Here is a 25,531-nt window from a genome sequence, read left to right on the forward strand (position 1 = left end):
TCGTGTATAGCTGTGGTTTTAAGCACAGCCCTGTGCTGCCTCCCTGTGTGGTTTTCTTATCTTTTACTTGTGGTTTCTACCATGTGAGTCTAAGTGGGGTTGACTTTTCCCATTCAGTTTCTTTGTGCCTGTGTGTAGGGTCTATTGACCCCTTGTTTGTGGCTCTGTTTAGTGCAGTGTGTGTGTGAGCTGCTTGAGTAGCACTTGCTCAAGAGATTCCATTCTGTTTCTTTTCCCTTCCCTCTGGTATCAATAGGTTCCAGTTCGGCCGTGTGGCCCGTATGTTTGGACTCTGTTATGGGTGGGTTCCAGTTCAACCTTGCCTATGAGTGTCCTTCCTTTGTTCCTGGTTTTTTGCTTTAGCCAGGCTCTGGTTTCACGTTGTCTTGAGTATGCTCTATCTATTTGCCATGACTGGTATCTTGTTTGTATTCAGTGCCTGGTTCGCCTCTGCTCTGCGCCTCCCAGAGGACTTGTCTGCTGCAGCCTGGCTGTAGCCCAAGGACTCACCATCCCAGGTTCTGTGACAATGGGTCAATTTTAGCAGACAACAGAAAAGGTGCCAATACTCCTTTAGACTGTAAGCTCCTTTGAGCAGGGACTGTCCTTCTTTGTTAAATTGTACAGCGCTGCGTAACCCTGGCAGCGCTTTAGAAATGTTAAATAGTAATAGTAGTACTCAGTACCGCCAAATACCCCCTCAAAAAAAGCCCTGCTTAAAGGTAAAGCATTACCATGAATTTCTAAGGCCTAAGAAATCGGACAGTAGCATTACTGCCTCCTCATGGAGAGGCTCAGGTCTCTCTACATGTTGACAGTCTAACAAACTGGCTTCATGTTGGGACAAGAGCTTTAAATATCTTTTTAAAGTATCTCTAGCTAGCAATTGGGTTGAAAATGGTTTTTAAAATTTTTATCACTGATATTACACCCCTAACAGGCTGCTTAAGATGAACAGGTAGACGTAAATCACTTGTTTACTCTTTCCAAAAATACTAGGACTAGGGAGCATGTAATGAAGCTACAAAGTAGTAAATTTAAAACTAATCAGAGAAACTCTGGAATTTATTTATTTATTTATTTATTTGTTACATTTGTATCCCACATTTTCCCACTTATTTGCAGGCTCAATGTGGCTTACATAGTACCATAAAGGCATTCGCCAAGTCCAGTAGAGGAACAAATACAATTAGATGTTAGGGTGGAATAGGGTAGGTAAGATTCAGGCACATTAGGGGTTGAAGATAGGAAGGGTTAGATAATGTCCAATACGATCTTTGGTATTGATCTGTTGCAGAGTTGAGGCATTTATGTTGGGTCGGTAGGGTATGCCTTTCCGAACAGGTAGGTCTTTAGTGATTTTCTGAATTTTAGATGGTTGTAGATTATTTTCACAGCTTTTGGCAGTGCATTCCATAGTCGTGTGCTTATGTAGGAGAATTTGGACGCATAGGTTGTTTTGTATTTGAGTCCTTTGCAATTTGGGTAGCGGAGATTAAGGTAAGTCCATGATGAACTGGTTCTATTTCTGGTTGAGAGATCAATCAAGTCAATCATGTAACCTGGGACTTCACCATAGATGATCTTGTGGACCAGGGTGCAGGTTTTGAAGGTGATACGTTCTCTGATCGGAAGCCAGTGCAGTTTTTCACGGAGGGGTGTGGCACTTTGGAATCGTGTTTTACCAAATGTCAACCTGGCTGCTGTGTTTTGGGCTGTCTGGAGTTTCTTTGTAAGTTGTTCTTTACATTCCGCATAGATTCCATTGCAGTAGTCAGCGTGGCTTAATACCATTGATTGAATTAGGTTACGGAATATTTCCCTCGGGAAGAAAGGTTAGGACAAAGTGCCTCATGAAAGACTCCAGATGAAACTGGAGAGTCATGGGATCGGAGGTAGGGTATTACTATGGATTAAGAACTGGTTGAAAGATAGGAAGCAGAGAGTAGGATTGAATGGTCAGTATTATCAATGGAGAAGGGTAGTTAGTGGGGTCCCGCAGGGGTCTGTGCTGGGACCGCTGCTTTTTAACTTATTTATAAATGACCTAGAAATGGGAGTAACTAGTGAGGTAATTAAATTCGCAGATGACACAAAATTATTCAGGGTCGTCAAGTCGCAGGAGGAGTGTGAAAGATTACAGGAGGACCTCGCGAGACTGGGGGATTGGGCGTGCAAGTGGCAGATGAAGTTCAATGTTGACAAGTGCAAAGTGATGCATGTGGGTAAAAGGAACCCGAATTTCAGCTATGTCATGCAAGGTTCCGTGTTAGGAGTCACAGACCTAGAAAGGGATCTAGGAGTCATCATGGATAAGACATTAAAAGCTTTTGCTCAGTGTGCTGTGGCGGCTAAGAAAGCGCACAGAATGTTGGGTATTATTAGGAAAGGGATGGAAAACAAACACGAGGATGTTATAATGCCGTTGTATCGCTCCATGGTGCGACCGCACCTCGAATATTATGTCCAGTTCTGGTCGCCGCATCTCAAAAAAGATATAAAGGAATTAGAGAAGGTGTAGAGAAGGGCGACGAAAATGATAAAAGGGATGGATCGACTTCCCTATGAGGAAAGGCTGAGAAGGTTAGGGCTCTTCAGCTTGAAGAAAAGGCAGTTGAGGGGTGATATGATAGAAGTCTACAAGATAATGAGCGGAGTAGAGCAGACAGATGTGAAGCGTTTGTTTACACTTTCAAACAACAATAGAACCAGGGAACACAAGATGAAACTAGAATATGGTAGATTTAAAACAAACAGGAGAAAGTTTTTCTTTACTCAGCGTGTAGTTGGACTCTGGAACTCGTTGCCGGAGAATGTAGTGACAGCAGGAGTTTAAAGGGGGTTTGGACAGATTCCTGAGGGAAAAGTCCATTGAACATTATTAAATTTATTTTTTTTTGGGGGGGGGGGGGGGGGGGGGGTTTGCCGGGTTCTTGAAGCCTGGATTGGCCGCTGTCGGAGACAGGATGCTGGGCTTGATGGACCATTGGTCTTTTCCTAATATGGTAGTGCTTATGTTCTTATGTAAGTTTCCACATTGAATGAAACATTTTCTTTACAGTAGTCTGAGTCCAGTTCATTGATGAAGTTTTCAATGTCGTTTTTTTTTTTTGTTACATTTGTACCCCGCGCTTTCCCACTCATGGCAGGCTGAGGAAGTGTATTGCGTAATTTTATTATTTTGTCATTGAAGTATTTTGCGAGTTTGTCTGGAGATGGAATGTCTGAGTTGGTTGTGATGATTGGAGTGGTGTCTAGGAGCTTGTTTACAAGTTGAAATAGTTTCTTCAGGTCTTTGTAATCTGGTCCTATTTTAGTTTTGTAATAGGATCTTTTGAACTGTCTTATTGCATATTTGTATTTTCTTTGTGTTTGTTTCCATGCATTGAGTGAGTGCTCATCTTTTATTTTTTCCATGCTCGTTCAAGTTTCCTGGTTTGTGTTTTGAATTTTTTTAGTTCATCATTGAACCATGGGATTAAGTTTTGTCTTCTTGTTACTCTTATTCTTAAGGGTGCTATTTCATCTAATGCGCTTTTACATCTTTCATCCCAGTCAGAGAGGTAGTGTATGGAGTCCGTTCGTGGTTTCCATTCCTGGTCATATATCTGTTGCCAGAATTCTTTTGGGTCTATTTGGCCTCTTGTGCTGTAGGTAGTGTGTTCTTGTGTATGGTATGATTCCTTCTTCCGCCAATTTAGGGATAGGTTTAATTTGTAGTGATCGGTCCAAGGTGTCTCTGACCATTTGTTATCTGTTACTAATATGTTGTGATCTGTGGACAGTTTGTTGGAGAAGAGATCCAATGTATGCCCTTTAATGTAGGTAGCTTGCATTAGTGGCCATTTGAGATCCCATGAATGGAGGAATTCCATGCAATCTCGTGAATGAGTAGAGTTTGGGTCTTCTAGGTGGAGGTTTATGTCACCTAGTATTAATATGTTGGAGTTGGTTACACAAATGTTTGAAATGAAGTCCATGAAGTTAGACTGGCATTCGTTCCAGTTGCCGGGTAGTCTGTAGAACAGGACGCAGTTTAGGTGATTAAGCAGGAATTCTGATTGAGGCAATTTCTAATTGGGTTGTTACAGACTCGGCAATAGTTTCAGTGGTGAAATGGGTGCGGTAGATTAGTGCTATGCCTCCACCTCTCTTTTCCTTCCTGGTCCAATGAGTAATTTTGTATCCTGTGGGGCAAAGGTCAAGGATTATAGGATCCTTTTGATCGTGGATCCAGGTTTCGTTAATGAAAAGTAGATTGAGGTTTTTTCGGACATGATCCAATCTGTTATTGATGTTGTTTTGTTTACTACTGATCTGGCATTAATGTAGCCCACTTGAACATTTTGGTATGGAGCTTCTATAGTTGGAGATATGTGGATATTCATTAATTGTCATTCCCTAGTTAGTGTGTGTTTGTTATGGCCTTTCTTTCCAGTATGTTGATGGTGTCCCCATATAGAAATTCTTCCTTTATTTTGGTGATTTTTGGTTTGGTGAGCTGTGGAGTGTTTGATCAATCTTTGATGACTCTGTAAGGTGGGTATGATATTGTTTACTGCGAGTAGGATGGAAAATGTTAAGTGAAACAGTGATAGGGAGTAAGTACTAGGAGAGATTTGACTATATTCATTTTGATGCCAATTTGGAGATAGATAGGTAACTCACAGTCCAAGATCAGGAGTGATGTCCTAGAGCTTAAAGTTCCGTGGTTTAAGTGCAATGCTGCTGATTGAAGGTAGAGTGTGGTAGCCTTGGGGAGGTTTTTGTATGTGGGAGAAGAGGGGGAAACAAACTGAGTATGCAGTGAGGTACCCTTATTCCCGTAGTCGGGTCGCACATGGCTCCTCTGTTGCGGCGTCGCAAAAGTTTAGGGTCCTGCGTACGGTCTCTCCCCTAATTGTTGAGATCTCGGAATGGGTGGTCCGCTTGCAGTGTGCTCTGCCAGGGATATGGACAGGTCGCTACCGACGCAGTCACTTGGCTTGTTGTGGGGAAGCAGATCCTACTGTGCCCGGTCGCCTTGCTCCCCGATGGCGTGGCTCCCATGGCCCTGCCGCAATCCACCCCACTCACCTGCCCCCACCGTCTCCACCGCCGTGAACACGGCACCTCACGGCGGCATCAAGCCTCGTGGCTCGGGCACGTGCTGCGAGGATCGCGGCCGCTTCAACCATCAGCAATGACCAGAGTTGGGGGAGGACACCGGCCGTACTCTCCACGGTGTGCCATGCCAGCAGAAGATGACACTGCCTGCTCGTCGAGGCAAGCGGAGAGGGGAGATGTGATCAGCTTGGGCAGCACTGCTAATCTGAGGTAATGTGGGGGCGCAGGGTGACTCACGGGGTAGGCCAACCTGGTTGAGAAGGTCCGGGGATGACCTGGTTTCCTCCGGGTTTTGACGATTTGCCAGAGAATGTAGTAAAATTGGTTAGCTTAGCGGGGTTTAAAAAAGGTTTGGATGGCTTCCTAAGGGAAAAGTCCATAGACCATTATTAAAATGGTCTTGAACATCCACTGCTTATTTCTAGGATAAGCAACATAAAATGTATTGTACTGTTTTGGGATCTTGTCAGGTAGTTGTGACCTGGATTGGCCACTGTTTGAAACAGGATGCTGGGCTTGATGGACCTTCAGTCTGCCCCGTATTGCAATACTTATGTACTTATGTACTCTCAAGCCTCTGACCAGTACTGGAGAAACTATGATAATTGGGGTACATTTTATCATATTTGCTGGACTTGCCCGAAGGCACAACATTATTAGTCCTCTATATTGGATTTAATCCACCAGATTTTACATATACTCTACCCACAATGGGCAGAGTATATTGCCTTTTACATCTTAAGCCTCCAGAGGTTACAGTGGAACACCATAAACTGGCAACACAGGTGTTTACTGCTCAAAAACTGGCATCAGCTCAATCCTGGAAACAGCAGTTGATGCCATCTATGTCTCGAGTTCCCCAAAAAGTTGGATTTTATTTTTCAAATGTCCAAAATGATTGCATTGAGGTGTGGACATTTAGCTGCTTTTTTAAAAGTTTGACGTGTTTAAGAAACATGGAGATCCGCATCATCTCTTGGCTCTTTTTCCTAACTGGTTACTGCATTCCTGGAAGGGGGGAGGGTCATGGGTGGTGTTGGGTGGGTGAGGGGGTTTGTGGGTTGTTGATTCTCTTATTATTTGTTATACTGATCTTGCTGTTTTAATAATTGCATTCTTTTTCAATACACTTTAAAAAAAAATAAAGAAGATGTGGAAAAAAATACCTTGTCAAATGCCTTTTGAAAATCCAGATACACAATTGACCAGCTCACCTTTATCCATATGCATGTTCACCCCTTCAAAGAAATTGGTGAGGCAAGATTTTCCTTCACCAAATCCATGTAGGCATTTTCTCATTAATCCATGCTTTTGAATATTTATTTATTATTTATTTATTTGTTGCATTTGAATCCCACATTTTACCACCTATTTGCAGGCTCAATGTGGCTTACATAGTGCCGTAGTGGCGATTGCTATTTCCGGAGTGAGAAATACAAAATGGTTCCTAAGTAACAGAGTAGTTTAAGCAATCAAGTGTAGCAAGTTCATTTCTGGTATGAGAAATAGAGTGGTGTTGCTATAGAGTTCATGAGTCACAGAGGAAAGTTAAGTAATCGAGTGTAGAGAATTCGTTTCTGGAATGAGAAGTAGAGTGGTATAACGATAAAGTTCATTAATGCCAAAGTATAATTAGGCAATCCAGTGTCAAGAGTTCAGTTTTGTCCCATTCTGGTAGGGGTTTCGTTGTTTAGTATTTAGGATGGATTATTGTGATATGCCTTTTCGAACAAGTTGGTTTTTAATAACTTTCGGAAGTTTGTTAGGTCGTGTGTTGTTTTGATGGCATTTGGCAGTGCATTCCATAGTTGCGTGCTTATGTAGGAGAAGCTGGATGCATATGTTGATTTATATTTTAGTACTTTGCAGATAGGGTAGTGAAGATTCAGGAACGTGCGTGCTGATCTTTTTGTGTTTCTGGTTGGTAAGTCTACAAGGTCTGTCATGTAGACCGGGGCCTTGCCTTGAATAATTTTATGAACCAGGATGCCGATTTTGAACGCAATACATTCTTTAAGTGGAAGCCAGTGTAGCTTTTCTCTTAGTGGTTTGGAGCTTTCGTATTTTGTTTTTCAAAATATGAGTCTGGCTGCGGTGTTTTGGGCAGTTTGGAGTTTCTTAATGATTTGTTCTTTGCATCCGGCATAGATTGCATTGCAGTAGTCTAGGTGGCTTAGCACCATTGATTGTATCAGGCAGCGGAATATTTCCCTTGGGAAGAAAGGTTTTACTCTTTTGAGTTTCCACATTGAGTAGAGCATTTTCTTTGTTGTATTTTTCACTTGGCTTTCTAGTGTGAGATTTTGGTCGATTGTGACTCCGAGGATTTTCAGGCTATCTGAAACAGGGAGGGTGTAGTCTGGGGTGTTTATGGTGGTGGGTTTGTTTGTGTTGTATTGTAATGAGAGGATGAGACACTGTGTTTTTTCTGCGTTAAGTTTTAATTGAAATGCATCCACCCATGAATTCATGATTTGGAGACTGTGTTTGATTTTGTTTGTGATTTCAGTTAGATCATGTTTGAATGGGATGTAAATTGTGACATCGTCTGCGTAGATGTAAGGGTTGAGGCCATGGATAGATAGAGATTTGGCTAGAGGTGTCATCATTAGGATGAAAAGGGTTGTGAAAGCGGTGATCCCTGGGGTACTCCACATTCTGGTTTCCATGGTGGTGATGTGCTCGAATTTGATATCACTTGGTATGTTAGGAAGCCCTTGATCCAACTAAGTACGCTTCCCCCGATCCCGAAGTATTCTAGGATGTTTAGTAGTATTTTGTGATTTACCATGTCGAACGCACTGGACGTGTCGAATTGTAGGAGAAGTACACTATTGCTAGTTGCAATTTCTTGTTTGAATTTGGTTAGGAGAGTGATTAGTACTGTTTCGGTGCTGTAGTTGGTTCGAAATCCTGATTGTGTTGAATTAAGAATTTGTTTAAGTAGTCGGTAAGTTGCTTAGTTACCATGCTTTCCATTAGTTTGATTACCAGAGGGAAGGATGCTACCAGGCGGTAGTTGGTTATGTCATTTGCTTTTTTGTTTGAGTCTTTGGGTATTGGGGTGAGTAATATGTTTCCTTTGTCCTTAGGGAAGAGTCCATGTTGTAACATGTAGTTGAGGTGTGACGTGATGTCTGCTATGAAGCGTTGAGGGGCAGATTTTATTAGGTTGTTAGGATAGGTATCCAGTTTGCAATGGGATTTGACGAATCTGTTGATTAATTGGGTGACATTTTCATCGGTAAGTAAAGCGAAATTTGTCCAGGTTCGGTCTGCCGGATATTCACCGGGGATTGGGTCCTGGCAATCGATGAATTTTTCGTGGTCGGTGGTGTTAAGTGGTAACGTGTTTCGTAGCTTTATAATTTTCTCATTGAAGTATTTAGCAAGGTTGTCTGTTGATGGGGTGTCTATGTTGGTTGTGGTAACCGGTGTGGTATCTAGTAGTTTGTTCACGAGTTGGAAAAGTTTGTGTGTGTCTTTGTAGTCTGGCCCTATTTTGGTTTTGTAGTATGACCTTTTGGTTTGTCTTATTGCATATTTGTATTTTGTATGCTGTGTAAAGAGTACTCTATCCAGCTTATAATCGAACGAGAATAACGCCCAAGTTCCGACCTAAATCGGGAGATGGGCGTTCTTCTCACAAAAACAAATAAAGCGGCATAATCGAAAGCCGAACTTTGGACGCTTTCAACTGCACTCCGCCGCGGATGCGGACAAAGTTGACGGGGGAGTGTCGGAGGCGTGGTGAAGGCGGAACTGGGGCGTGGTTATCGGGCGAACAGAGATGGGCGCCCTTCGCCGATAATGGATGCGTTTGTAGCTAGAATTTAGGGCACTTTTCCTGGACCCTGTTTTTTGACGAATAAGGCCCCAAAAAGTGCCCTAAATGACCAGATGACCCCCAGAGGGAGTCGGGGATGACCTCCCCTGACTCCCCCAGTGGTCACTAACCCCCTCCCACCACAAAAAAATGATGTTTCACAACTTTTTACTTTCACCCTCAAATGTCATACCCTCCTCCCAAGCAGCAGTATGCAGGTCCCTGGAGCAGTTGTTAGGGGGTGCAGTGGACGTCAGGCAGGTGGACCCAGGCCCATCCCCCCCCTACCTGTTACAATTGTGCTGCTTAATGCTACTAGTCGTCCAACCCCCCCAAACCCACTGTACCCACATGTAGGTGCCCCCCTTCACCTCTTAGGGCTATAGTAATGGTGTAGACTTGTGGGCAGTGGGTTTTGAGGGGGATTTGGGGGGCTCAACACCCAAGGGAAGGGTGCTATGCACCTGGGAGCTCTTTTCCCTTTTTTTTTGTTTTTGTAAAAGTGCCCCCTAGGGTGCCCGGTTGGTGTCCTGGCATGTGAGGGGGACCAGTGCACTATGAATCCTGGCCCCTCCCACGAACAAATGCCTTGGATGTATTCGTTTTTGAGCTGGGCGATTTCATTTTCCATTATCGCTGAAAAGCAAAAACGCCCAGCTCACACCTTGGCGAATAAAACATGGGCGTCTATTTTTTTTAAAAAATACGGTTCACTCCGCCCCTTCACGGACCCGTTCTCGGAGATTAACGCCCATGGAGATGGGCGTTTCTGGTCGATTATGCCCCTCCATGTGGCACCCTTTACAGAATACCTGGTTTCTAACTTTGGGTGCGGCACTTATGTCTGCTGAAGCCTTGTGTAACTGCTGGCATGAAACTAATGGCAGTGAAGCACATGAATGGCCCTGTTCTATAACAGCATGCCTAATTTCTGGGAACGCTCATGTCCCTCCCATTGCCATGGACCCTTTTAGGTTACACACTATTTATTTATTTATTTATTACATTTGTACCCCACATTTTCCCACCTATTTGCAGGCTCAATGTGGCTTACATAGTAGCATAAAGGCATTCGCCAAGTCCGGTTGAGAAACAAATACAGGGTAATGTTGTGGTTGAATGAGGAAGATGTGTATCAGGCATCATGAGGGTCGAAGGGAGTGGAGATTGTATATTGTCCAGTACGATCATTGGTATTGCTGTGTTGCCTGGTGTGGGGGTTTACGTTGGATCGGTGGGGTAAGTCTTTTAGAAGAGGTTGGTTTTTAGTGATTTCCTGAAGTTTAGGTGGTCATGGATTGTTTTCACAGTTTTGGGGAGTGCATTCCATAGTTGTGCATTTATGTAGGAGAAGTTAGATGCATAAGCTGTTTTGTATTTGAGTCCTTTGCAATTTGGGTAATGTAGGTTTAGGTATGTTCTTGAGAATACGGTGCAAGCCAGATCCACGCATAAACCCAAATGACTGCCAAGTAGCACCAATTATTGATAACAGCTCATTAAGGGCTTACCACATGCTATACAGGAAGTACCGCTGGGCTACCACAGCAGCCTGGTGGTGCTTCCCACCCCTAGTGCCATCATATCCAGTGCTACAAAAATATATTTGGTTTTTGTAGTGCCAGGGTGTACCCAGTGGTAATCTGGTAGTGCCGCATGCTGCCTGGTTACCTCTAGGTTAGCGCGGGAGCCCTTACCGCCACCTCAGTGGGTGACAGTAAGGGCTCTACCTGAAATGGCCTTTTCCTGCAGGAAAGAGAGACTTCCCTTTTACCCGTTGTGGTAAAAGGGGGCCTCGGTGCACTTGAAAAACACACACCAACGTCAGTGCAGGCCCCCTTTTGCTGCAGCTTGATAAAAGAGCCCTAAATAGTTTGCATGTGGATCTGGGATCCATGCCCTAATTCAGGCACTTCAATTTGAATGAACTATATAAAATGCAGAGGAATAAGACAAAAGAAATCTGCTGGGATGTTAGACCATACTTATGTGAATTCAAGAATATTATAGGTTCAGAAGGAAACCGTAGAAATTAAGAGGCTTTACCATGTGGTAGCTGCATATTTAAAGTGGCAACCATTGGGGGCATTCCCAGCATTTGACCTTTAAGGCTGTGTTAAATTTGCAGACAGAGTGTAGTACTATGCTTAGAGTTAGCGTGTGATCACTAAGGGGCCCTTTTACTAAGCAACGGTAAGCCCACTGCATACATATTATGCATCAATCCAAAACCACTGCCGGAGAACCACAGGAGCCTGGTGGTAGTTCCTACCCCTAGCATGTGCCATTTCCGGCGCTACAAAAATATGTCTTTAACGGGCAGTAATTGGGCAGCACAGGAGCCCTTATCGCCATCTCAATGGGTGGCTGTAAGGGCTCCCCACCGATATGGCCGAAGTGGTTCACTTACCGCACGACCATTTCTTTTTCCAAAAAATGCAGTAAAAGAGGCCTAATCGTGGGTCAAAAGCATACACTGACACTAACGCAGGCCCCCTTTTACCGCAGCTTATTAAAAGGGACCCTTAGGGTGGGAATTCAGTAAGGGTTACCCAAAGTTGGGTGCAGAAGTTTGGACATGGATCACAGATCCGCGCACAAGTAATTGGTTTAATTGGTGCAGGACTAGCCTAATGGTTAGTGCAGTGGCCTGAGAACTTGGGGAACTGGCTTCGATTCCCACTGCAGCTTCTTTGTGCCAATGCTTAGAAGCAAATGCTGGGTCTAGAGGCCATAAGCGCCTGTATTAACTAACACAGAATACTCAGAGGCTCTAGCGAGGGAAATAACAAGTACAACAAAGATCAGCACAAATAACATGCTATTGTAGTCAAACAGATGTTTATGAGGTCATTTCCTATTCCCTCCCAATGCTCAGAGAACAGCATAGGAAAAAAGCTGCCTTACTGCTGGAAAAATAAAGCCAGCTTGGAGCGGGCCCTCCCCCCCCCCCCCCCCCCCCCCCCACGTCAGTGCATTTGCTCCTCCCCGGCATTCAAGGAGGGCCTTGTGCCGGGATCGGGTGGCAGCCCAAGATTGAGTGAGGGGCAGCAGCAGTGGCAGTGGCTGCATTCTGGATTGGGCCCAAAGCCTGCATCCCAAGTGTGGATGGGGTGGGGCCCGGCAGCTGTGTCCCAAGTGGGGACAGTCTGATGGCTGCATCCCAAATGGGGGGACCCAGCGATTGCGGCCCTGCCCCAGGCCCGGCTCTGTCTCTCAGTGGCCCTGCAAGGCAGCCTATCCTGCTTATAATCGAAAGAGAAAAACACCTATATTGTGACCCAAATTGGGAGATGGGCGTCTTTCTCCCGTGGGCGCCCAAATCGATATAATCGAAAGCCGATTTTGGGCGTTTCCAACTGCAATCCGTAGCAGAAACGGGTAAAGTTGACGGGGGCATGGTGACGGCAGGACTGGGGCGTGGTTATCAGCCGAGGAGAGATGGGCGTCTTTAGCTGATAATCGAAAAAAAAGGCCTTTTTACCGCGATTTTGGGTCACTTTTTTTGGACCCTTTTTTTTCACGAGCAAGTCCCAAAAAAGTGCCCCGACTGCCCAGATGACCACTGGAGGGAATCGGGGATGACCTCCCCGGACTTCCTCAGTGGTCACTAACCCCCTCCCACCAAAAAAAACCCACTTTAAAAACTTTTTTTCCAGCCTGTATGCCAGCCTCAAATGCCGTACCCACCTCCATGACAGCAGAATATGTTGTATTCTCTGACAGCCTTTCCCTGGTTCTGATGTGGCTCTCAGGTAAGTGTGACACCTTTTCTGTTATGCGCACTGCAGAGTCACATCAGCAATGCATTGTGGTGAGTGTAGGGTATTGGGCTCCGTAATTCCACTAGCTTGTGCCAAATGCTCACGATGTTGGTAGTTGGTAAGCTCTACTCCCATGGTGATTTTCCCCCTGCTAACTGGGTCAGAGGGTGTCCAGTTTTGTTTCCGGTAGTCCACGACGTAGTGGCCATTTTTGTAAGCCAGTTTTAGATCCCTTTCATGTGTTAGCCACGTTACAGAACATAGTTCTTACCTTGAATGTGGCTGAAAGAGGGCATTGTATAGCATTCTGCCAGCTCTGACCTACTGCTAATCTCAGTACCAGGGAGACTCTTTGCCAGTGGGGCACAACCTGTGATCTGCAGTTAACTGTGAGTAAGCGTGCTTATTCCAATAAAGGACGTTTTCGGAGAGATTAGTCTTCAGGTGTAAACTGGTGTGCCAATGTTATACAGCAGCAACAAGTCCTAGAGGCCTGCGTGTATGCAGGTCCCTGGAGCACTTTTAGTGGGTACCGCAGTGCACTTCAGCCAGGTGGACCCAGGCCCATTCCCCCCCCTACCTGTAAAGCTTGTGCTGGTAAATGGGAGGTCTCCAAAACCTACTGTACCCACATGTAGGTGCCCCTTCACCCCTAAGAGCTATGGTAGTGTTGTACATTTGTAGGTAGTGGGTTTTGGGGGAGGGGGGTTGGGGGTTGGGGGCTCTGCACCCGTGGTAAGGGAGCTATGCATGTGGGAGCTTTTTCTGAAGTCCACCGCACTGACCTCTAGGGTGCCCAGTTGGTGTCCTGGCATATCAGGGGGGCCAGTGTACTATGAATCCTGGCCCCTCCCATGACCAAATGGCTCAGATTAGGACGTTTTTGAGCTGGGCGTTTTTAGTTTCCATTATCGCTAAAAAAAACAAACACCCAGCTCAAAAACATCCATTTTTTCGAAAATACGGTCTGTCCCGCCTCTTCACGTACCCATTTTCGGACATAGACGCCCATGGAGATAGGCGTTTGCGTTCGATTATGCCCCTCCACGTGTTCAAAAAATTATAATGCCCACATCAGAAACATTGAGCTTACCATGAAGCTACTAATGTATTGTCTAAAACATAACTGATCTGTGTAGGTTTAAAGAAAATATGACTTATGCCCAGACTGAATAACACAAGAAAAAGACACCAAAAATTTAGCAGCCAAGGAAAGCAATTTCTGATGCACTGCAAAGAATTATCTCCTCCTCCCCTGTTTTTTTTTACAAACATCAGGAAACACCAAAACCATATGTCCAAAAAACTCTGTTGATGTCAGAAATAGAAGCACATTACTAAGTCCTTGCCCTAGTCAAACAGAAAAAATGCATTATACCTAGCAAATTTATTTACATAAGCAACTTTTTCACCCTTACTTTATTTTATTTTATTTTATATTTTTTCTTAGACTATAAGGATCTAATGAACGATGCTAATGATTAGTGTTATTAGACACATCACCAAGCATTCAATAAAATTAGTATTTGTCCTTCAGATAATGAAGGTGGGAATTGGATAAGGTTATATTTTTTAAAAATAGCCTATATTTAATACGAAATGCACAGATCTAGAGGACATATCCCTTGAGGTTGAACCTTTTAGGATCAGAGATATATAAGGACCAAGGTGCCTTCGATGTTCTTTATATCAATGCAGAGGTCTATCTGCCCATAATTGAAAGATTCAAGAAACAGGGGTTAGCAAAATCTGTATAATATCCTCCATAAAAAAAATTAAGTGCAGTCACAGAGCAGGAAGAACAAGTGTTTTATAGGAAAAGCTGTATCACAACTTGGAAGATGGGAGGTCCTCCGGTTTGGATTTTATTGATACTTTTTAACATCCTGAGGAAGATTATTCACTGTCAATGTCCAACAATGAATTATTGGAGGTCAGACTTAGAATACCACAAGGATGGTGACATCATAATTGGAGGAATTGTAACTGTTAACAGTTATCAAATAACCGCCCCTCTGTCCTTTACACTCTCTCCTATATTGACTGCAGTTAATACGTAAGTAGCACTGTGGCTAATGTAGGTAAGCTCCTATCCAAGACATAAAGGGGGTCTTTTACTTAGGCACGCTGGTGTTTTTAATGCACGTTAAAAATAGGTGAGCGCTAAATGCTAGAGATGCCAATGTATTCCTAAGGGCACCTTTAGCATTTAGCACATGCCTATTGTTAGCACGCGCTAAAAATGCCAGAGTGCCTAAGTAAAAGACCCCCAAAGTTTCATTTTGGGTGGTTACAGATGTGAAAAGGAGGTGTGCTTGTGAGAAGGATTTTTAGATGCAATCAGAGATGAGAAACTATTGTAGGTGAATTCATAACAATCATCTGAATACATACATACATAAGCTGGTAACCTTTATATTGTATTTTCAAATCTGTATTTTCTCAACTATAGAAACATGGCAGATGTCTGCAGATAAGGACCACTTAGTTCACCCAGTCTACCTATTCATGCCTGCTTATGTGTAATGTTTTAGTGTCTACAAACTGAAATGTCCACCAATCTCTCCAGGAAAAAAAATATTTTTTCATCTATCTTCTATGTTTCCTCCTTTCATCTTCATTTGGTGACTTCTTGACCCTCTAATTTTCATTCTATGGAAAATGCTATTTACTTGTGTCTTGTTGAATCTTACTACACATCTGAGTGTTTGCATCACATTTTCCCTTTACCTTTCTTTCTTCTTGAAAGTACAGCTACTTATTAAGATGTTTCATGGTATTCTACTGATGTGAGTACTCTTTTGTTACATGAATGTTCTTCTATTTACCTCTTAAGGTATATCATTTGTATTCTGCTGACATTTATCCTATTTCTGTGATCTTTTGTGGTATAGCTTTGATATCTAATATTTCTGACTCTGTATCATGTCATTGCTCTTGGCAGGATTTAACTAGCTTTATCTCTAAGTTTGCCTCATTGATTACGTTTTCTGCTTATGTTTAGTCATTTTTTATTGTCATTACACAGTTAACACAATTTAAGTTATTTATTTAGATTTAGCTCACAGTTTTTGTAGTAGTCACTCAAAGTGAGTTACACACAGGTACAGTAAGTATTTCCCTGTTCCTGGAAGGCTTACAATCTAAAAAGACAAATCTATAACCTGAGTTGTAAAAGTACGTGCCAGATTCTATATATGGTGCCAAAAAAATTGGTGCTGAAAAAGCGCTATTCTGTGAACTGCACTTAAAGTTAGGCACTGATTATTGAATAGTGCTTACGCCCAGGAATCATGCCTAACTTTAGGTGTGAATCAACTTTAAACAGTCACACTTAAAGATTCATCTCATTTGCAAGATGGGGGCAATTATATGTCCAACAATCAAAACACTTGGACCAGCGTCTTATGATTTATAACAAAATCTTTATTTTCCACAGTTGCTTGAAGAATTATATCTAAAACATTTTTATTCACTAAACTGAGCCTTGTAATATCAATTTAATGACTCTAGACTTTAGGTGTGGCCATTTGCACCAACTGAAACATGATGCAAATGTATGTACCTGCATTAAGCGTGAATCTTTGTTATTCTGTAACAACACATGTAAATTTTAGGATCACTCCCATTCTGCCCATAACCTTCCCATTTCAGTGCCTCCTTTTTCAGATTGCATGAAAAATTTAGACATGGATTCCATGCCTAAATTATGCGCATAAAGTTTAATTAAATGTAAATAGTGCCAATAATTCCTTGTTAAAAAGCTTGTTATTTAAATAAATTGTACATGCAAATTGGGCCTATGCCCAAATTTGTGCACACAATTTTTGGCGACTTTTACAGAATTAGGGGGATAGTATAGAATACTAGCACTTATGGTGGATATATATGTAAATGCTGGGCACTGTTCTACAGTTGGCACATAGAAGTCACTTAGGGATCCTGTTCCTAAGCTATGTTAGATGCTAACATGTGCCTAATGCAGGAAAAAAGCCTAATATGGGACACACTAATGTTTTCTGTTTTAGTTTTGGGTATTCGTGTGCTAACAGCATGCTTATGCTTTTTTGTATTTTTTGAAGGGGGATGTCAGGGACAGAGAGTGGGCATTCCTGAACAGTTAGCAATGCCTACATTACCGCGCGCTAACTGGTTTATTTATTTATTTATTGGGATTTATATTTTTTTTTATTTTACATATTTATTAATTTTTTACATTTACATATTTGAAACATAAATGTGGAAATACAGAAAAAATAAAAATATAAAAAAAAGAATATATGAATAACATATTTTACATCCAGTAAATATATTATTGAAATATACTTTTACTTTAGTCCCCAATATCAATATCTGAATCAAGATACTAGGATATATAAAAAAAAAAGTAAAATCAAATTAATAAGCAGTTAGGAACAACAGAGGCCGAAAGCCGACTTTACAGCATTTCCTATGAGATCGTTTCCAGGGGTCTTCTCGCTTTTTCTTTAAGTTCAATAAATTCCAACAATTTTCTTGGGGTATAAAATACATAGTTAACTGATTCTAAAGATATACAGCATCTGCAAGGGAACTTTAACACAAAAAAAACCACCTAAATTCAAAATCCTGGATTTATATAAAAGAAATTCTTTTCTCCTTTTTTGTGTATTTCTTGCGATGTCCGGAAAGATCTGGATCTTACCCCCAAGGAAAGAGTCATTCAGGTGACGAAAATAAAGTCGAAATATATTGTTTTTGTCTGGTTCCAGAGCAAATGTTACAATTAACGTTGTTCTTTCAGTTACTATCTCAAGAGAGTTTTCAAGAAATTCTGTTAGGTTTAAGTTAGGATTATCTTGATTTGGCCCTTTAGATCCCTTTATTCCTGATAAATACTGGGCCCTCGTGATGGGCGGGAAGCCCTCCATTGGGATCTCCAGTATTTCTCTAAAGTATTTCTTAAGCATTTCACCTGCGGGTATCAATGGGCACTTTGGAAAATTTAACAACCTCAAATTATTCCTACGAGCATTATTTTCCAAATGTTCAATTTTCCTTTCTTGTAACTCTCTTTCTCTTATTAATTCTGAGGTAATACTTTGTAATTTTTCCAGTTCCCCATCAAACTTAGCATTTTTTTCAATTTGCTCTTGAAATTTAACAGACAAATCCTGATGAGCTTGTTTTAATTCCGAAATTTCATTTTTCATTGAGGTATTAATTTGTAACAAGACATTACTCACACCCTGTATAGCGTCCCATAGGGTCTCCAGCGTGACTAAAGCAGGTCTTGTAATTCCTCCAGAGTTCCCCGGCTCCAAACTCCCAGAAGTAGAAGAACAGGGTTGACTCAGCCCCTGCTCCGCCATTTCACTTCCTGGGGTTGAAGTTCCCCTGGGTCCTCCTTCCACGGCTATGGCTGGGTACTCCTCCATTCTCCGTGGCCCCTGTGGGGAAAATACGACACCGGGCTGTTGGGGTGCTGTAAGTGAGGGAGGACTCAATGAGACTCCCTCCATGCTGCGCTCCACTCCCGAAAGAGCAGGGCTAGTCGAAGCGGAAGTCCGTTGAACCTGGGTGGCGATGCCAAAGCTCTCGAGAGTTGTCTGGCGGGTGGATGGCGTCGATTGCGGGACCAGGGAGGTAGGTGCCGCAGTTTTCCCCTTCCGCTTCCCCATCTCTCGGACAGTAAACAGAGCCCACACGGCAGATTGCTCGGCAGCATACAAGGCGTCGCGTCCACACTACTGCTCAAAACGCCATCTTGATTCAAGCATCGGTATCCTTATTGGGATTTATTAACCACCTTTATGAAGAGATTCACCCAAGGCAGTATACAGCAGGTAGAGTTTAACAGCATAACAACAGTAAATAGACCAAGAGGGACATAATCGAACGGCGCCGGCCATCTCCATGGCCGGCCATCTCTGAGGATGGCACCGCGAAGGGGCGGTGCCAACCATATTTTTAAAAAAAGATGGCCGGTTATCTTTTTTTCGATAATAGGGTTGGGACCGGCCAAATGTCAGAGATGGCCGGGTTTGAGATGGCCGGAATCGGTTTTTGCCCATAATGGAAACCGAAGCCGGCTATCTCAAATCCAGCCAAATCCAAGGCATTTGGTCATGGGAGGGACCAGAATTTGTAGTGCACTGGTCCCCTTCACATGCCAGGATACCAACCGGGCACCCTAGGAGGCACTTCTAAAAAGTAAAAAAAAAAATTAAAATAGCTTCCAGGTGCATAGCTCCCGTACCTTGGGTGCTGAGCCCCCCAACCCTCCCCCCAAACCCCACTTCCCACAACTATACAACACTACCATAACCCTAAGGGGTGAAGGGGGCACCTACATGTGGGTACAGTGGGTTTCGGGTGGGTTTTGAAGGGCTCCCATTTTCCACCACAAGTGTAACAGGTAGGGGGGGGGATAGGCCTGGGTCCGCCTGCCTGAAGTCCACTGCACCCACTAAAACTGCTCTAGGGACCTGTATACTGCTGTCATGGAATTGAGTATGGTATTTGAGGCTGGCATAGAGGCTGTCAAAAAAAGTTTTTAAAGTTTTTTTTTTTGTGGGAGGGGGTTAGTGACCACTGGGGGAGTCAGGGGAGGTGATCCCCAATTCCTTCCGGTGGTCATCTGGTTATTTAGGGAACTTTTATGGGACTTGGACCTGAAAAAAAGGGACCAAGTGAAGCCGGCGAAATGCTCATCGGGGCCGGCTTTCTTTTTTCCATTATCAAGCGAAGCCAGCCATCTCAATGCACGCCCCAGTCCACCTTCGCTACCGTGCCGACATGCCCCCTTGAACTTTTGCTGGCCCTGCGACGGAACACAGTTGAAGCCAGCCAAATCGCCGATTTGGCCGGATTTAGGAAATCGCCGGCCATCTCCTGATTTGTGTCGGAAGATGGCCGGCAATCTCCTTTGAAAATAAGCTGGCAAGTATAAAATACAATTAATGAAATAAACTTGAAAGTAGCAAATTGGAACCTAATAATAGGACTACCATGAAATAGCATAAAAAATATACACATTTAACAGCACTGAAATTCAAAACAGAAATATAATATGATGTCAGCAAAATACTAATAAAACATCTAAAAAGTATGCATTAGAACATTCAGGGGTCCTTTTACTGAGGTGCACTGAAAAATGACCTGTGCTGGTGTAGATGCATGTATTGGACGTGCGCAGGTTCATTTTTCAGCGTACCTGCAAAAAAAGCCTTTTTTTTGGCCAAAAATAGACATGTGGCAAAATGAAAATTGGTGTGCGTCCATTTTGGGCCTGAGACCTTACCGCCATACAATGACTTAGCGGTAAGGTCTCACACGTTAATCATCAGCGTGCATACAATGCTGATTACTGCCCAGTTAGCACCACGTGCTAGAAAAATTTTCATTACGCATAGCGGGTGTGCGTAAAATTCAAAATTGACATGTGTAGGACGCGCATATGCGCCTTCACAGCTTAGTAAAAAGACCCCACAAATAACATTGCTATGATACTAATGTTTTTCTACAATATAGCTGAGAAGCCAAGTGAAGATATATAGAAGGGGACAAGATGGGTGGAACAGAGTCAGTTGGGATAAATAGATGGGTGGCTAAATTTTAGGCAGGTTATTTGTAAAGTTAAACAAGATATAAGGATCTGATTTAAGTTACAGTGTGTGTAGCAAGCTAGTCTAGGTGCAGAATGAGTGTATAGTCATCCTGTGTATTAAAGACTTGGGGGAAGAGCCAAGCAGCCAAGCAGCTTTTAGCTGCTTCCTGAAGTGGAGTGGAGGAGTGGCCTAGTGGTTAGGGTGGTGGATTCTGGTCCTGAGGAACTGAGTTCAATTCCCACTTCAGGCATAGGCAGCTCCTTGTGACTCTGGGCAAGTCACTTAACCCTCCATTGCCCCAAGTACAAATAAGTACCTGTATACAATATGTAAGCCACATTGAGCCTGCCATGAGTGGGAAAGTGCAGGGTACAAATGTAACATAAATAAATAAAAATTAGACATGGCACATTAATACCATGATGTCTATAAAATAGGTGGCAATAAGTGCTCTCACAGTAAATTTTAAAGATAGCTGTGTGCTAATGGCAACATTAGCACATGACCATTGATGGAATAAATAGAAAATCTAGGTTTTTATGACCATGGTAAAAATAGCCTTAGAGCATGGCCATGAGCCACGTACGGGTATGCTAAAGCCATTTGTTACTGCAGCTTAGTAAAAGGACCCTGATCTGGTCTGAATTTGATCGGGTATCCGAACATAGGGTTATAGAAATTATTGCTTGATTAAATAATTGTTCTAGCCCTCTTATTCCATGCCTCACTTTTGTTTTGCTGATCCACTGGATCAGTACCCCAACTCTTGAAGAAAGCTATTGTACAGCCTACTTTAGAAAGGGATGGCCTTGATGCCGAGGATCCCAATAATTATAGACCTGTGTCCTTAATATTGTTCTTAACTAAGATTTTAGAAAAACAAGGGTTTCTGTCCCCCCCCCCCCCCCCCCCCCCCCCATTTACAAGTTTGTGGCAAGAAAAGTAGTACCTCATAGGTATCAATACGACTTTCCCAAATGTTATAGAATTGAAACACTATTTTTGTCTAGTTTTGTTGAACTTTCATGTGAATTTGAGTGTGGTACTTGTGATGTTAGATTAGTAGCATGGAATGTTGCTGCTATTTGGGTTTCTGCCAGGTACTTGTAATCTGGCTTGGCCACTGTTGGAAACAGGATACTGGACTAGATGGACCATTGGGCTGACCTAGTATGTCTATTGTTATGTTATGTTGCTTATGTTACTTTTGATACTTTGGACCATACCATTTTGTTACAGAGACTAACTGAGATCACTTACCATTTATTGTTTATTCAAACAATATACCACCTTATGTGCGGAGGATGCCAAGGTGGTGAACAATTTGTTTGCTGGGTGTTACAAGGAAAATTTGAAATAAAATAAAGAGAAAAAATATATAAAATAAACCGAAAAGTGAAAAGGTTACATTATCGAGATTAGTGGAAAGGTCTTAGAATGGTTTACATATTTTTTTAACTAATCATTATTAACAAGTCTGCATTAATGCAGATAAACTTCTTGGATCCCAGTGAATGCTGAGATCCCTCAGGGATCGTCATTATCTACTTTACTGTTTAATTTGTATATTAGACTGGTTTACCACATTTTGTCTACATGAGGTGTGATATATATGATGTATGCAGATGATATGCACAGCAGCATAGAGAGGGATCAAAGTACAAACTACAACAAGCGAAGCAAAAAGCACCAGGAGCTTTCAAAAATGGAACCAATTTTTAATTCAAGGACCTGACATGGAACATGTTTTGGTGCACAATGCCAGCATCAGGGGTCATGAAAACAAAACGTGTATCAAAAATGACAAGCCCACATGAGGACTGATGACTTTAATCATAACCAAATGAATGGTGCCAAAGAGCGCTAAACAACTGTTTTCCATGTGTGACTAAGCAGCAAAAGTGACCCGTGTCTGGTCCTTGCATTAAAGATTTGTTCCATTTTTTAATGCTCCTGGTGCATTTTATTTTGCTTCCTATGCAGATAATGTATAATTTTTGTGCCATATCTTGATTTCTGAGATCATTACATCAATGTTTAATGAATATCCCTAATTTGAAGTAGATGTTCAATATTAGTATCATACATTTGTAGTCAATATTATAACTACAATACTTATAACATTTATTATCACTGCGACATTTCTTTCATACACAACCGATAAAGTTCAACATATATCTTTTCCATATATTGAGTTGTTTGTTGGAACGTGTGAAAACCTCTGAATTAAGTTCAACTAGGGTTTGCCCTATTGGAGGACTTTGTTTCAGCTGCTTGAATACAGTATCGGATAATTTGGACACATCAAGTGGATCTGATCTATAAGACAATCATCTATTGTATACGTACAATGCATTATTGCTGCTTGGACATATGAGAGGACAGCATAAACTGGACATGCCAGTTGTGCCAAGATTATAAGATCATTCCTTAGTAGATATACAGCATTGGATTATACAATTATTGCAGCAGTTTATAGGAGTTTATATATGGAAAAGATACATGTTGAACTTTATCAGTTCTGTATAAAAGAAATGTCGTAGTGATAATAAATGTTATAAGTATTGTAGTTATAATATTGACTACAAATGTATGATATTAATATTGAACAAATATTAGTCAATTAATATGACTAGTTAAGATCTTTTGACTAAATAATGCAGATTTAACCCATTTATCAATAGTAATTTGAAGTAGAGAGATGTGGTAGCCGTGTTAGTCCACTTCTAAAAGCAGTCAATAGAAACAGAATAAAATAAAACATAGAAAAGAAAATGAGATAATACATTTTGATTAGCTTTTGAAGGTAGCCCTTCTTCATCAGATCAGAAATGATTTGAAGTATTCTAAATTGTGTGACACCAGAGCAAGAATATTCTTGGTTGCTGCCCCATCTTTATGGAATGCATTGCCATTAACTTTGAGGTTTATCTCAAAACACTAGAATATAGAAAGCAATTAAAAATTTATCTGTTTCAGCTGTCTTATAATAGTATTGAAAAATAATAAGTGGATAAGAGTGCTGATACCGTCATGTTTTACTATGTTGATGAGAACTGATACAGATTAGCAACTGAGATGTTGTACTGGTTCAATCTGTTTCATTAATTTATGTACTGCTGAAACGTATTGTCAATTAGTGAAGAATCCAGTAATAGTAACCACAAAATATATGGTCATAAATTAAAACACGAGAAAAAAGACTTCAAGACTCCCAAACGCTTACTACAACTTCGGTTTTTATTTATTTCTACCTTTATTATAGCCACTTATCTTAAAAAGATTTTTTGGGGGAGTATTCAAGTTCTTTTTGTACACAGTTCTTTTTCATATATACAGATTTCTATTAAGACCCAATTTTGTAGCACAACATTGATTCAAATGATTTCTTGTTTCATGACATTTAAATCATAACATTTATGAAACATGATAGCGGTCGAGCACTTAACTGAGCTGAACCGGTGGAATAGAAATCAACACAGATTTCGATGTGATTCAACTGAGCACCTAAATTTAAGTGTTTCTTTCTTTAAATGGCAGAACATTTTAATAGTTTGGGAGGTACCACAAAGAGTAAATAAAATTTAGGACGAATATTGGATCTTCCTAATTTTTTTGTAAGGGAGGTTTTTGCTGACCAATGATGACTTTTTGACCAACTACATTGAGAGGCACACACAAAAAAAAGTTTACTCTCCAACTTTAGTGGTCTGGGTCTTGATGAGATCTTTTCCTCCCTATTTTTCAATAACTCCTGTAGTTCCTGTATATTTACCATCATTTATAGTTAGCTATATTCTAATTTCTCTATGGTAATTTGATCCTATTTGTATTGTTTTATGGAAATTTGGCCACATGCCCAATTTGCGCATGCATTTTAATTGAATAGTGAGCTAATTAGCACCAATAATTGGCTTTTTAACAAGAAATTATTGGCACTAAGTAAATTCAATTAATATTTATATGCATAAATTTAGACACAGGATCCACGTCTAAATTTTACGCATGAGTTGGAAAAGGGGTGAATTGAAGCATGAATTTTAGTAATTATAGATTAAGGGAGCTCCATGCCTAAATATAGGCAAGAACATTTGCACCACGTTTTCATTGGTATAAATGGCCAAGCCTAAATGTAGGCATAATCCTTGTGCTTAAGTGCTATTCTTTAAACCATGCCTAACTGTAGGCACAGTTTATAGTATAACGCTATGTGCTTTTTTCAGTGCCATTTATAGAATTTCCCCCTTGTTGGTAGCACTTCAGACTTAGTCCAGTTTATCTTCTATTCTGAAAAGATACTGAACCATCCAATAAGATCAAGCAGTGTCAGTACAGTGGTATTTGCATCAGTGAAATAAAGCAGCACGTCATCTGCATTACCTCCTACCAATCTTCTTACCCTCTATGCTCTTCCCCTACCTCTTCTTCATTGCTCCACTTCCTTACCTATCCCTATCCTTTCTCTCATACCTCTTTTATCCCATTTACCTGTGTTCATTTGTCCTACCACATACCTCCTTTGTTGATTCAGACACTAAAGATTGTATTCTCTTGTTACTATGTAAGCTGCATTGAGCCTGCGATGAGCGGGAAAGCGCGGGATACAAATGTAATAAATAAATATAAGCAAATAGTTTGTATTCATGACCTAGCCAGTTGAATCCCAGAATATTTGTATTTTGTCGGATGGCCAAAAGAAGTGATTCCAGTGCTAGGTCAAATAGCAGCAGCAAAAAGGGGCATCCCTGCAGGGTCCTCCATTGTAGCTGGAATGGCTCTACTATAACATAAGGGACTCAGTTCTATAAACGGTGCCTACAAAATTGGTGCTGAAAAAAATAGCACTTAGCACTATTCTATAAATGGCACTTAAAGTTAAGCACCATTTATAGAATTCCGCTTAGCATCAGGAGTTGCAAACTACATTTAGGAGTGGCCTAGTGGTTAGGGTGGTGGACTTTGGTCCTGGGGAACTGAGGAACTAAGTTTGATTCCCACTTCAGGCACAGGCAGCTCCTTGTGACTCTGGGCAAGTCACTTAACCCTCCATTGCCCCATGTAAGCCGCATTGAGCCTGCCATGAGTGGGAAAGCGCGGGGTACAAATGTAACAAAAAAAAATTACACCAATGAAACCTTGTTGTAAATCCTGGTTCCTAAATTAGGAACAGATTCTCATGTTCTTTAACAATGCATATAAACACCCCTGACCTGGAGAAGCGGATCCAAGATGGCGACGGTCTGAGT

The 25,531-nt window shown here is 41.7% G+C and overlaps 1 protein-coding gene across 1 annotated transcript in view; it reads left to right on the forward strand.

Annotated features, from left to right (window-relative positions):
- The first annotated feature begins 5,182 nt into the window (after nucleotides 1–5,182).
- Nucleotides 5,183–25,531, forward strand: part of LOC115464716 (vomeronasal type-2 receptor 26-like) — a 79,296-nt gene continuing 58,947 nt past the window's right edge. The window contains exon 1 of the mRNA XM_030195077.1: nucleotides 5,183–5,316. Coding sequence (XP_030050937.1) covers nucleotides 5,183–5,316 — 134 coding nt within the window. The remainder of the gene's footprint in view (nucleotides 5,317–25,531) is intronic.

The sequence above is a fragment of the Microcaecilia unicolor genome, chromosome 3 (assembly GCF_901765095.1).
Source record: "Microcaecilia unicolor chromosome 3, aMicUni1.1, whole genome shotgun sequence".
Taxonomy (NCBI): Eukaryota; Metazoa; Chordata; class Amphibia; order Gymnophiona; family Siphonopidae; genus Microcaecilia; species Microcaecilia unicolor.